This window comes from Pipistrellus kuhlii, unplaced genomic scaffold, assembly GCF_014108245.1.
Source record: "Pipistrellus kuhlii isolate mPipKuh1 unplaced genomic scaffold, mPipKuh1.p scaffold_m20_p_14, whole genome shotgun sequence".
Classification (NCBI taxonomy): domain Eukaryota; kingdom Metazoa; phylum Chordata; class Mammalia; order Chiroptera; family Vespertilionidae; genus Pipistrellus; species Pipistrellus kuhlii.
Genome location: NW_023425449.1, coordinates 38,824,186 through 38,838,090, shown reverse-complemented (window position 1 = coordinate 38,838,090; position 13,905 = coordinate 38,824,186). Strand labels below are relative to the sequence as shown.

The following is a 13,905-nucleotide window of genomic DNA, read 5'->3' as shown; positions in this document are numbered from 1 at the left end:
GCAGATCCGAGCGGTGGAGCCTGGGATGGGTGGGCGAGGCCTTGAGTGAGTAGGCGGGGTCTGGATGGAGCTTGGTTGTGGGTGGACGTGGTCTGGGTGGGGCCTGGGTGGTGGGCGTAGTCCGGGTGGGATCTGGGATTGGGTGAGAGAGAGGCTGGGTGGAGCCTGAAGTGTGTGGGCGTGGTCTGGGTGGGGCCAGATATTGGGCAGGCGGGGTCTGTGGGTGGAGCCTGGGTGGTGGGCGTGGTTTGGGTGGAGCCTAGGGTGGGGGCAGAGCCAGGGCGGAGGGGTCGGCGTAGTTTCTCCCGCGCACTGCCCAGCGGTGGGCCTAGCGGCTGGGTGGACGGGCCCAGCGCTGACCTGAGGGCGCGACCAGTGTGGGGCCCGGGCGTCGTGGGCGGGATCGGGGTGGGGTGAGTGAACGGCCTGCGTTTTCTGCGAGGAAGACTGCGCGATTCTAGAAGGAGCGGGCCCAGTGGGAGGAGCCAGGAGCGGGCCCTGCTGCGCGGGTTCCGGGTGGACGGCGGGGATCCGGTTGGGGGCGGGGGGAGAGAAAAGGTCACTGACCGCGACCCGGAGAGGAGTCTGGGGGACGCTTGGAGCTGGTAAGCCGCGAGGCCCCCCGAGGAGTCTGGGCCCTTCCTCCCCCGGGGCCGGATGGCGGCTGTGGAGGACCCGGCTGAGGTGCGGAGGCTCCGTGTGTGCGAGTGAAATAACGGGAACTTACTTCTGAGTGAAGAACGCGCTTTCGCACGTTGAGCACGGAGTCCGCGGGAGCCCCAAGGAAGAAGGGGGCGGCGGGGGGATTCATTCCAAGCAGGTCCATGCTCACTGAGCAACACCGGCCAGGCAAGAAAGGTGTTTACTTGGGGGCCTTGAGTGGCTTAACAAAGCCCATTTCATGCCAAATGGACTTAATTTCAAATTGTTGGAAGAATTAATTGTTGGATTACAGTACAAACAACATAATTTTATTCCAATAAAGCAGCGGGCCCAGTTGTGTGGTGTGTGTTTTTTAAACTCTCACCTAGGGATATTTTTTCCATTGATTTCTAGACAATCTTGGTCCATGGCTCTGATTATCATGGTAGGATGATAGAGATAAGAGTTCCTGGGTCAAAGGTTTTTAATATTTTCCAGGTTTCTTTTTTTTTAATATATATATATATTATTTTGTACAGAGAGGAAGGGAGAGAGAGAGTTAGAAACATCGATGAGAGAGAGTCATCGATCAGCTGCCTCTTGCACACCCCCTACTGGGGATGTGCCCGCAACCAAGGTACATGCCCTTGACCAGAATCGAACCCGGGACCCTTCAGTCCCCAAGCCGACGCTCTATCCATTGAGCCAAACGGTCCCGGCTCTTTTAGATATATATATATGTTTTTATTGATTTTTGAGAGGGAGGAAGGGCAGGAAGGAAAGAGAGAAACAGAAAAACATGTATTGGCTGCCTCCTGCACACTGCACACACCCCAACTCTGGGGACCTAACCCACAACCCCAGCATGTGCCCTGACTGGGAATCAAACTGGTGATCTTTTGGTGCATGGGACAGTGCTCAACCACTGAGCCACACCAGCCAGGGCTCTGGGTTTCTTAATACATGTCGTTATATTGGTTTTAAGAAATGAACCCATGGTCTAGCTGGTGTGGTTCAGTGGACAGAGCGTTGGCCTTCGGACTGAAAAGTCCCAGATTTGATTCTGGTCAAGGGTACATACCTGGGTTGCAGGCTCAATCCCCAGTAGGGGACGTGCAATCCTCTCTCATCATTGGTGTGTCTATCTCTCCCTCTCCCTTCCTCTCTGAAATCAATAAAAATATATTTAAAAAAAAGAAATGTCCCCATACCTCAATATCACATTGAGTACTATTATTACTTTTAAAACCAAAAATAGTTGTGTAACACTGGCATTTGCATTGTTATTTTAGTTTGCATTTAACAGATTGCTACTTTCCTGTACTAAAAGGGAAATTTTCAATATAAGGCAGAAAATCCTAAGAACAGCAGTGCACTATGGGAACTCTGAAGGGAGCACCCTCACCTTTGGGGTCAATATTGGGCTGGGTTGGAGCACAATACTATTTCAATATTATTGCTCCTCTTACTTAGATTGGGGTGGGAGGGAGGCAATAGTCCCAGACTCCTCTGCCGTGGACCAGTCAGTGACTGTGGTATTAGGGAAGGCTAACTAATGATTTCCCTTCTTTTGTGGAAAATCAGTAAGATTAGCTACAAAGTTTAAGTAAGGTCAGATTTGCAACATTCCTGAAAGAAATCTCTGTGCAAACGGATGTTTACTTTCCAACTTGTTACCAAAAGAGAGAGAGAGACAGAGAGAGAGAGAGACCTATGACCTCATCTCAAATGAGGTAATGGAATTATGATTAGCTCTTACCTCAGCCCTCTTTTCTGCCACACTTAAGGAAAACAACAACAAACTTGACCCTGTTTGCAGTCAGGCGGGGTGGGAAAGAACCTCAGTTTCCATCGCCCCTTCTTTGCCTAAATCAGGTCACTCCTATCTGCAATAGCCGAAGACTGTGGAAAAGGAAAGAAGTACTACTTGCCAAAGGCCAGTTCTAGGCCAGCTCTATAAGTTTCCTAAGGCTGCTGTAACAAATTACCACAAACCAGGTAAGGGGAAAAGCACACAAATTAATTCTCAATTCAGGAGGCCAAAAGTGTGAAATCAGGGTGTCAACAGGGTTGGTTCCTTCTGGAGGTTCTGAGGGAGAATCCTTCCATACTTCCCTCCTACTGGTGGTTGCTGGCAATCCTTGGTGTTCCTTGGTTTAACGATGTATCACTCAAATTCCTGCCTCCGTCTTCACGTTACCTTTTCTTAGTGTCTCTGTTGTGTCACATCTTCCTCTCTTTTATGACACCAATCACTGGGTTTTTAGGGCCCACCACAAATCCAGGCTGATCTCTTTTCAAGATCTTTAATTACATCTGCAAAGACCATATTTCCAATAAGGTCATATTTACAGGTACTAAAGTTTATAACTTAGACATATCCTTTTAGGGTACACGAATCAACCTCCTGCACCAACTGAAGGCTGAAGCAAGTGTGGTAATCCTTAATATTGTGGGGGAGAGAATAAAGGGATAGGAAAACCCTTTGGCTGGCTCTGTCTGTGGATGTTCTGAAATCTCTATTTCTTTGCTTTTTTTAAAAAAAGAACTAAAAGACTGCTATAATTTCTGCAGAAGTCAACTTGATACTATCTAACAAAATCACAAGTCTTATGCCTTTTGGGTGGAAGCACTTTTTTACATTGTTATCTATATAAAAGTCTAATATGCTAAGTGTCAGACTGTCCAACTGGTTGCTATGATGCCACTAACCACTAGGGGGCAGATACTCAATGCAGGAGCTGCTGTGATGTGCACCGGCACTGCGGACCTAGTGGTACCCACAAAGCAACACTTGGCTTTCCCCAAGTGGGACACAGGCCCTGCCACCACCCCAGAGAGACACATCACCAAATAGCAGCCAATGCTATTGAGACCCCATGGTGAAAAATAAGGCCCATCGACCAGACCACTGTGTGTGCTGGGTAATGATGTCACATAGCAATGCCCAGCTTCCTCAACCTAGTGACAACTAGCCTCCTTGCAATATCTTCAGCCCAGGAACATGACTTGCTTTATAGCCAGGTGCAAACATTTCACACTGCAACCAAATGTCTGTGAAGCATTTTCCCCGTGCCTCATCTCATTTGATCCTCACAGAAGTCCTGGAGTACGTAGATAGGAAACTCAGTGGAATCCGATTTTCTTTCATTAGCCTAAAAACAGAGATTTAGAAAACTTAGAAACTTGACCCAACTGAAAAGAAGTAAGAATGGCGGACCTTGAAAATGACTTTGTATTTTCTCACTGTGCAGAATATAGTCAAATACCGCTGCAGTTAAATATTTTACTCTTCGTTCTCCCTGCGTGACCTACAATAATAATCTGCTTCATGTTGATATTTACTGCTGTGTTTCTGACAATTACTTGAAAGACAAGTTGGGGTGCTTCACTGAGCTGGAAGAAGTTCAGCTACATCAGAAAGCAGGACTAATTAAGCAAGTTTAGTCTACCTATATAAAAGGCTAAGTTGACTTGTGCATGCACAATACCTATAAAGCTCTCGCTGGCAACAACTGCACATGTGTGTTTCAATCTGTCATTGTTGATCGTGAATTTGGTTGACACTTCTATTATAAAGAAAGGGCGAATAGCGATATTAAAGTATTTTTTCTAATTAATTTCTTTTCAATGTGCACAAATCCGTGCACTGGACCACTATTTGAGGTATAATATTTATAAAGAAAAGTGAACATGTCAGAAGGATAGACCACTTGACTTTAAATATTATTCTTTCCTCTTTCATTTATATTTGGTAAGCAGCCATTTAAAGCTTTCTTAATTATAAAAGTAATACATAGTCAATGCAAAGTCATAATAATTGAGAAAAGTACAAAGAAACTACACAACAACCATTTATATTACCATGCAGAAATTAACCATTCACATTTTGTTGTAGTTTCTTCTAGGTTTTTTCCAATGTAAATATACACATATAGTTCTTTTTAAAGATGGAACTCTATGATCCTATTAACAATTTACAATGCATTGTGCAAATATAATTTTCCATATAATTAAAACTTCCCATATAATTAACAGTTACATTCATAATTTTTAATGATTGTATAACATTTCTTTTTTTGTTATTGTTAATCCTCACCTGAGGATATTTTTCCATTGATTTTTAGAGAGAGTGGAAGGGAGACAGAGAGAGAGAAACATCAATGTGAGAGAGACACATCGACTGTGGCCAGGGACTGAGCCTGCAACCGAGGGACCCTCCAGTCTGGGCTAACACTCTATCCACTGAGCCAAACCAGCTAGGGCATCACATTCTTTTTAAGTGAGGCCTCACTGAGGGACATTACAGTTGTTTTCAGTTTTTGACATTATGAATAATTCATAAATATCTTTTTTAGATATGCATTTTTATATATATTTTATTAATTTTTTCTACAGAGAGGAAGAGAGAGGTATAGAGAGTTAGAAACACTGATGAAAGAGAACCATCGATCAGCCGTCTCCTGCACACCCCCTACTGAGGATATGCCTGCAACCAAGGTACATGCCCTTGACCGGAATCGAACCTGGGACCCTTCAGTCCGCAGGCCGACACTCTATTCACTGAGCCAAACCAACTTCAGCTAGATATGCATTTTTTTAAATTTATTTTCCAATCACAGTTTACATTCAATACTTATTTTGTATGAATTTCAGGTATTGAAAACTTTTTAAAGGTAAAATTTCAAGTGTAGAGTATATAATAATTCTACATCTTAAAGGTGCATCAAAAGGAATTCCTAATATTCCCTCCAGACTTGCTTTAGCCATAACATTTTTCATCTAAGTGTAGCTTCATCTTTTCCTTAGCTCAAACAAAAAGCCATGCAAACAAAAGACCAAACTTCGCAGTCATCCATGACTCCTCTCTTTCTCTAATGCTGAAATCTAATTAACCAGAAAATTCACTTTGCTCTTTCTTTCAAATATACCCATAATTTGACCATTTCCCAGGATCTGCACTGCTCTCATACTGTGTCACCGATATCTCTTGCCTGGGTAATTGCAGTGGCCTCCTACCTAGGATTGCCATATTTAGCAAATAAAAATATAGGACTCTCCCCCGAAGTTTTGGGTACAGACTAGGTGACTTTAGGTGATGCGTGGACAAAATTTGTTTACATTTTCGCTCCTGAGGATTTATTTTAATATGCACCCAAATCATAACATATCGAATCTGTTACCTTGTTTAGTTTAGAGGCTAAACTAAAAAACGATGGCGAGTCAGTTTTGAAGAGAGCGACTCGGAAATGACCAGTGGCTTGGGGGGCACCTGTGGCTGCGGAAAGGTTGGGAAGCGCTGCCCACAGAGGACCGAAGACTTGGGTGCCCTCTCCTTCTCTGCGGCATCTCCTATCCAATCATCCTCACTGCGCCAGAGTCCGGGCCAGGGCTTTGTTGCTGTTGTCCTTGTAGCACTAATCCCCTTTCCTGCTTTCTGTCTGTGCAGTTCTCATCTCGGAGGGCACAGAGGGACTCACCTGGTTCGTTCTGGGAGCAGAGAGAACTAGCGGGAATTCCCACAGCCAGGTAGAGATCATCGTCATTTTACCAGGGTGTTTACAAATACTTTCCTTAGCCTCTTCTCTTAAAAAACAAGTACATTATATTTATTTCTGAGTGAAAAAATAAATGTTTCAGAATGCTTGTCATTCCTCAAAAAAAAAAAAAAATATATATATATATATATATATATATATATATATATATATATTCAATATATAGGACACTCCATTAAAATTGAAGTTCAGATAAACAACAATTTTTCTTAGTATAAGTATGTCCCAAATATTGCCTTCTCCATGCAGGAGCCAAAGGGATTCTTTTTAAAAGTCAGAATAAGTCACTTCTCTGTTCAAAATCCTGTGATGTCTTTTCATTTCACTTATAATTAAAAAAAAAAGTAAAAAATAAAACAGCTGAGGTCCACAGCCCTGCAGGATCTGCTATTAGCTGCTCTTTCCTTTTTGATTCTCCCTATCCTCCCCTTTCCTTTGCTTGCACTTCTATTATCTGGTCAGACTTCCCTAATCACCCTGTTAAAATTGCACTTTCTTCCCCTTTCCCTACTTTATATTTCTCTGTGACCACTTTTTTTTTTTTTCCAAACAAATGATTTAGTTTGTCTTTATCCTTCCACCAGAATTGAAATTGTATGGGAGCGTTTTTGCTTCTTATTCACTGCTGCATCCTCAGTGCTTAGCATAGTGCCGCCAGCACATAATAGATGCTCAATAAATATTTAATAAATGTCGATATTAAGTAAACTTAGTTAGCCACATCAATAAATAGCTTTTGTTTCTGTTTCACTAGAACACTCCCATTCTGGTCATTCAACATGTTATTTATCTATATATCAAAATAGTCAAGTAACTGCTGTAAACTTAAAGAAGCCTCTTCCCCCCCCCCCCCCGTAATTCTATAACAGTAACATTTATAATTGTAGACTCGGTTCTGAAGTATAGCAATATCTTATAACTTTAGGTATTATTATTATTATTATTATAGTTAGTTTAAAGAGGAAAATTAAGACCGCGAGAGATAATTTGCTTAAGATCGTATGCGTGGGACCTACCTGGCAGTTTTGGGTAGAGAACCTACGCTTTTAACTCCCTTTATTTTTGCTTTTGAACTTGTTTAGGTTAAGCTATCAATTAAAAAAACAAAAACAAAAACAAAAAAAAACTTGTGGATTCAAGCCCAAACTCAACAAAGGCCCAGCGCCTCATCCCACCCGGGCGAGGGCTCCACGTTTTGCATTTGAAGCCTGCACGGAGGAAGCTGGAGGCAGGTGTCCTAAGGGGCGGGGCGAAGCCGCCGGGGCCGCCGCCAACCAATCAGAGCGAGCGGCGGCCTCCCTTCCCCCTCCGCCAGCCTCGCGCCAAAATTCCAAACGGGTCGGCGCGCCGCTCCCCGCCGTGTCCCTCCGCCGGGCCCCGCGAGCCGGAACTACGTAAGGCAACGAAGGCGGCGCCCTCCCGCCACGTCCCGCCCGGGGCCTCGGTCCTCTGGGTGCGGGCTCCCCTCCACGTGGCCCGCAGCCCCTCGGCCCCCGGACGGGGCGGGAAGTTCGGAGCCCGCAGCGGTGGGGGGCGGCGTGGGCGGGGCCGGCGGCGGAGGGATCCCGGGCGCGCGCGCCGCCGCCGCGGGCCGCGAGCGAGTGGCGCCAGAATTCAGAGCGCGGAAGAGCCCGAGCGCCCCGCTCCCGCCGCCCGCCCGCCCGCCCGCCCGCTCGGACCCGCCGCCCACGCCGGGGCCCCCGGGCCGGGAGAAGAAGATGGTGGTCCTCCGCAGCAGCCTGGAGCTGCACGGCCACTCCGCCGCCTCGGCCGCGAGCTCCCTGGACCTGTCCAGCGAGTTCCTCAGCTTGGAACGGATCGGCCGGAGGCGGCTGCGCTCGGCCCGCGCCGCGGAGCAGCCCGCCGTCCCCGCGGCCGCCGAGGGGGTGAGTACCGGCCGGGGCGGCCCCCGGGGCCGGGCCGGAGGGGCCCTGCCCGAGGGCTCGGTGCTCGGGTGGGGCCCGGGGGCGGGCGGGCGGCCCGGTGACAGTTGGCGGGCGGGGGAGGCGGTTGGGAGGCGTGCTGTGGGTCGGGGACGGGTAAAAATGGAAGGCCCCTGAACACCGGAGCCCCGCGGGGTGTGGGTCGGGTGAAGACACCGGGAAACGGGCCGAGCCGTGACGCCCCACTTTTTTTACGCAAGAGGAAGCCCAAGCCCAAGCCCTCCGGAGCTGAAGCGCCGTGGAGGGGGCGAGCCCCAAGTTTGGGGGGGGCCGCCCCACACCCCACCCACCTCACCAACACTCTGTGCCCGGGCTCCCGCCCTAGGTTCGCACCCACCCATGGAGCACGAGACGCACAGGTCCTGACTGAGCACTGTGTACGCCCAGGGGAGGTGTTGGGGGACCGCGGGGGCTAGGAGGACTGTCACTCCGGGTCCCCTGACCTCCATGGACGGTCCGATCCGGAGAGGTTCCGGAGCGGGAGCGCGGGGAAGGCATGCCAGGTTGCATAATGTGGAGGGATGGAGACCGGCCCCGCACGCGCAGCCGCGTCACCCGAGCCTCAGCGCAGCCCCGTGAGCGGGGGCGAGTGGGACTCGGTGCCCCACAGACGAAGACACTGGCCCCAGAAGGTGCCCCAGTCCGTGGCAGCTCCCCGGTGCAGTGGGGACCCTCCCCTATCCCAGCAGCGTCTGTAGGGAAGTTTCCACGGGCTTGCAGCAGTTGATCCTCCTTTGAAAGACTGACAGACCGGCTTCTCCTTCTAGGGGGCTTCTCCTTCCAGGGAGCGTCCCCTCCACGCCCCGCCCCTGCAGGAGGTGCAGGTGGAGGGGACCTCAATTGCCCTAAAGGTTGGAGAAGCAGAGGAGGCAGCACTAGGGAAGGGAAGGCAGCGGGAAGTCTAGTGCTGTTGAGGGGGGTTGGGGTGGGAGGTGGGGGCAGGAGTAGGGCCAGAGAGAGGGTTAGGAGCTGGAAGTGGGAATGAGAGACCCAGCAGGAGGGGGGAGTGAGGGGGAAGGGACAGAACGTGGTGTTGGGGGCGGGCGTTCACGATCTGACAAGAGTTGTCAGTTTCTTTTTAAATATATTTTATTGATTTTTAACAGAGAGGAAGAGAGAGGGATAGAGAGTTAGAAACATCAATGAGAGAGAAACATCCATCAGCTGCCTCCTGCACACCCCCTACTGGGGGATGTACCCACAACCAAAGTACATGCCCTTGACCGGAATCGAACCTGGGACCCTTCAGTCCGCAGGCCTACGCTCTAGGCAAGAGTTGTCAGTTTCTGTGGTGGGTGCTGCATCTACAGCGGGGCATCGCTAGAGTTCCTGTTCCATCTCTGAAATTGTGGTTCTGAATTATAAAAAGGATTTCCTGACTTTCAGGGTCTGTTTCTCCAGCATGTGCAGAAGCTGGCAGAGATCTGGGGGAGGCCAGACGCTTTATTTCTGCACTGAACTCAGCCTATGTTCAAAAAAGTAGTTATTTCGGAAGATATGTATGGAATGTTTACCATTTTGAGGACAATGCTGGATCCTGTGGCTGTGATAATGTATTGGGTGCTCAGAACAGCTGTTATGTTGAATCTCAACTTACCAATAATCAGATTCCTACATGTTAAAAGGTGATACCCACCACCTGGGCAGTGTGAATTAAATGTGATCATGCATGTAAGGAGATTACCTGAACACTTGGCCAGTACTGTAGTGAGGACTCGGTCATTGCCAGTTACTAAGACCACAGTCAGATAATGGCCACTCTGTCTTTCCAGTTCCTCAGGCCAAAAGCCTTTGAGTCATCCTTGACTCCTCTTTCATTTTATATTAGCAAGTTTTGTTGGCTTGCTTTCACCACGTATTCAGACCACTTCCCAGCTCCTCATTATTGCTATGCTGATTCAAGACATTATTGCCTGGATTATTAAAATAGGTTTTAGACTGGCCTCCCTGTTTTCCACCCTTATGTACATATGTGTTGTGGATTGTGCTTGCTCTAACAGAACTTAGTCTAGCAAAGGGACCTAACAGCAAAACGTATAGAGACTATTTGCCATAAATGTCATTTCTGTGACGTGGTGGTTGAGCAGTTAACACTCGGCTAGCTGATGTAGGGTAGAAAGGTGTTTTTTTTTCCAGGCTTGGTTTATATCTTTTTGAGACATAGTATTCCTCTCTTTTATAAATACTCTCTGGACCAAGTGAGCACGGGATTGAATAAAAATAAATGGATAATCCTGAGGAGTGGTGTATTCGTGTTAACAAAGCCCACCAATACCAAATAAGAAACATACCTTTGTGATTAGACTATTTTCTAACTTGGGGACATTACATTCAATGCATTTGGTTAAATTATAGCTTGCCCCCTTTTTGGGGGGCATTTAACATGTATTTCAGAATCTTAACACCCTGGTTTTATTTAGGTCTAATAGTATTTTTTAGTCTCTTCAACCACAGTCATTGATAGAGTATTTCTTAGGGTAAGTTACTTTTAAAGATGGTTAAATTTATTCATATTAAAGTGGATTTTCTTTTCCAGCTAATCTCAGAGGCTGACCTTTTTTTTTTAATTTTGAAGGTACCTGCCTATAGTCATCTATTTATTAACCACATTCTACATTTAAAATTATATATATGTATATACACACACACACACACACATTGTTTTTTACTTCTGAGAGAGAAAAGAAGAAAAAGATAGAAGCATCAGTGATGAGAGAGCATCATCAATCAGCTGTCTCCTGCACGCCTCCTATTGGGGATTGAGCTTGCATCCCGGGCATGTGCCGTGATTGCAAGTCATGCTGTGAATTCCTGGTTCATGGGTCAATGCTCAACCATTGAGCCACACTGGCTGGGTCCTCATTCTATGTTTTTTAAAAAGATTTATTTTAAATAAATCTTTATTGTTCAGATTATTATAATTGTTACTCTTTTTTCCCTCCATTGCTCCCCTCCACCAGGTTCCCACCCCACCCTCTGCCCTTTCCCCACCCCCCACTGTCCTCATCCATAGGTGTACAATTTTTGTTCAGTCTCTTCCCGCATCCCCTACTCCCCTTTTCCCTGAGAATCATCAGTCCACTTCCTTTCCATACCTCTGATTCCATTATATTCACCAGTTAATACTATTCATTAGATTTTTTATTTCCCCTGGTTTTTAGATTCACTTGTTGATAGTTACATATTTGTTGTTCATAATTTTTATCTATTTTCTTCCTCTTCTTAATTAATACTTTTCAGCATTTCATATAATTCTGTTTTGGTGGTGATAAACTCCTTTAGCTTTTTCTTATTTGTGAAGCTCTTTATCTGGCCTTCAATTCTGAGTGATAGCTTTGCTGGGTAGAGTAATCTTGGTTGTAGGTTCTTGCTGTTCATCACTTTGAATATTTTTTGCCATTCCTGTCTGGCCTGCATGGTTTCTGTTGAGAAATCAGCTGACAATCGTATGGGTGCTCCTTTATAGGTAATTAACTGCTTTTCTCTTAATGCTTGTAAGATTCTCTCTGTCTTTTTGCTCTTGGAATTTTAATTATGATGTCTTGGTGTGGTCCTCTTTGGATTCCTTTTGTTTGGGGTTCTGTGCGTTTCCTGGTCTTGTAAGTCTATTTCTTTCACCAGGTAGGGGAAGTTTTCTGTCACTATTTCTTCCAATAGGTTTTCAGTATCTTGCTCTCTCTCTTCTGGGACCTCCATAATTCTGATGTTGATTCGCTTGAAGTTGTCCCAGAGGCTTCTTAAACTATCTTCAACTTTCTGGATTCTCTTGTCTTCTTGCTTCTGTGGAAAAGTGTCCTTTGGCTCTTTGTGTTCCAGATCTTTGACTTGATTCTTGCGATCTTCCAGTCTGTTTTTAGGACTCTGTATATTTTTTATTTCAGTTAGTGTATGCTTTATTTCTAGTTGATCCCTTTTCATATCCTCTAAGGTCTCGTTTATTTTATCGGCCTTTTCTAGGAAATTCTTGAAAAACCTTATAACTGGTTTTGAACTCTTATGTCCATTCTTTTGCTTTCCTCCATTTCCTTTCTTTGTGGGCTGCCTCTCCTCTGCATTTTAGCTGTTTCCCTGAGTTGATGGAGTAGCTTTGTGTGCTAGGTGTCCTAGCAGGGCCCAGTAGCTCAGCCTTCCCAGTTACCTGAGGTGGACAGTCTTGGTGCAGCCCTTTGTGGGCTGTGTGTGCAGTCTTGTTGTTCAGCCTTGCTTGTTGTGGTATCACTGGGGAGAGTTGATCTCCAAGCCAATTGGCTGTGAGGATCAGCAGTATCTCTTATTCTATGTTTTGAATGTGATCTCACACAACTGGGCTTAAGGATTTTTTTCTCCTGATTTGTATGGATTCTCTGAATTTTTTGTTTTAATTTTTTAAACTTTTGCTTATATTTACTATGAGTTTGGATGCTCCCTCTGGTTTCCTTTTCCTTCAGAGTTACACTAGCCATTGTCTATTTCTATGCTTTCTCAGGTCTGGGCTCTGATTTATTAAATTTAGGGTTGTTTCTGTCACTGAAGACTCAGTTAAGGATGGATAATAAAGAGTTTGGTGATGATTGTATGTTACTTTTGGATTGTGTTTATGTACACTTTTTATTCTCTAACTTAGGTAAAGTAAAACATGCTATAGCCTCTGGAACATACTGTTTTTTTCATTGTATATTTACTTAAAAGTTAGAAAAGATATTCTAATCTCGACTTTATATGTACAACATATGGGAGATTTTTTAAAAACTTGTAATAGACTTACAATCTCACAATATTTTTTTCCTCTTTTAACACTTTTAAAGAATTATCAGTGCTCTCAATAATTAAGTAGGTTTTAGCCAAAGAATAAATGAGGGCATTACATCTCCAGGCTTATTTGTTTTCAGATTATGTTTTCTCTTTGTTTTTTACTTCTTAGGGAAACTTTTTCTGGTACTGCATGTTGTAAAAAATAGAAAGTGAAAGTTCCCATTTTTATCATTCAGTGTTAATTGCCATTATGAGTTGGCTTTTAACTTACCTCTTGAGAATTATTTTGATTTAATAATTGCACTAGTTTTCTTTGGAAATCAAATGTACATAAGATAATTTATCTATGACACACAAAAATTGCAGATAACCTAAGTGTGATGTATTAAGCAATTTGTTAAATGCATTCATGTAATGGGTAGAATACTATTGATTCATTTAAAAAGATTTTAGAATAATATTTCACAACATGGGAAAATGTTTGTATTACTAGAAAAGAGTTACAAAACATAAATAGCATTATCCCAGTTTTTAAAATATATTTTATTGATTTTTTACAGAGAGGAAGGGAGAGGGATAGAGAGTGTGCCCACAACCAAGGTACATGCCCTTGACGGGAATCGAACCTAGGATCCTTGAGTCTGCAGGCCGAAGTTCTATCCACTGAGCCAAACTGGTTATATATTTGTAAAACAAAATTTGAATTTTCTTCCTACTTTTCTATGCTCACAAGGCTCTGATATAAAACTTTTGTGTATTGAATTAAAATTGCTACTCAACTGAACAAAACCACAAACATTTTGATTAACATGATTAAGCATGGGAAGTAGGATTTCATGTGTGAAATTCTGCCCACCCAATTCTTGTATCTGTAGATAAATTTTATTGCTATAGACAGTGTTTGATATTCGTTGCATTGTTTTTATAATTTTAGGCACTGAAAACATTCATACAAATAAGTAGAATGTAATGAAAGAAATTTGTTTAGCAGTGCTATTCAGTTTTTCTGGCTTTTATGCCAAAAATCATTT

General features: G+C 44.7%; 1 protein-coding gene across 8 annotated transcripts in view; it reads left to right on the top strand.

The window, feature by feature from the left end:
• Nucleotides 1-7,809: 7,809 nt before the first annotated feature.
• ATAD2 (ATPase family AAA domain containing 2) overlaps nt 7,810-13,905 on the top strand; it is a 59,652-nt gene continuing 53,556 nt past the window's right edge. For 5 of the 8 annotated variants that reach the window (XR_004987792.2, XM_045581504.1, XM_045581505.1 and 2 more), the window contains exon 1: nt 7,811-8,086. Coding sequence is in view for 7 of the 8 variants with exons in the window: in XM_045581504.1 (XP_045437460.1) it covers nt 7,919-8,086 (168 nt within the window). In the remaining variant the exon portion in view is untranslated. Of the gene's footprint in view, nt 8,087-13,905 lie in introns of all 8 variants that reach the window. The other 3 variants (XM_045581503.1, XM_036437195.2, XM_036437196.2) reach the window with 1 other exon arrangement.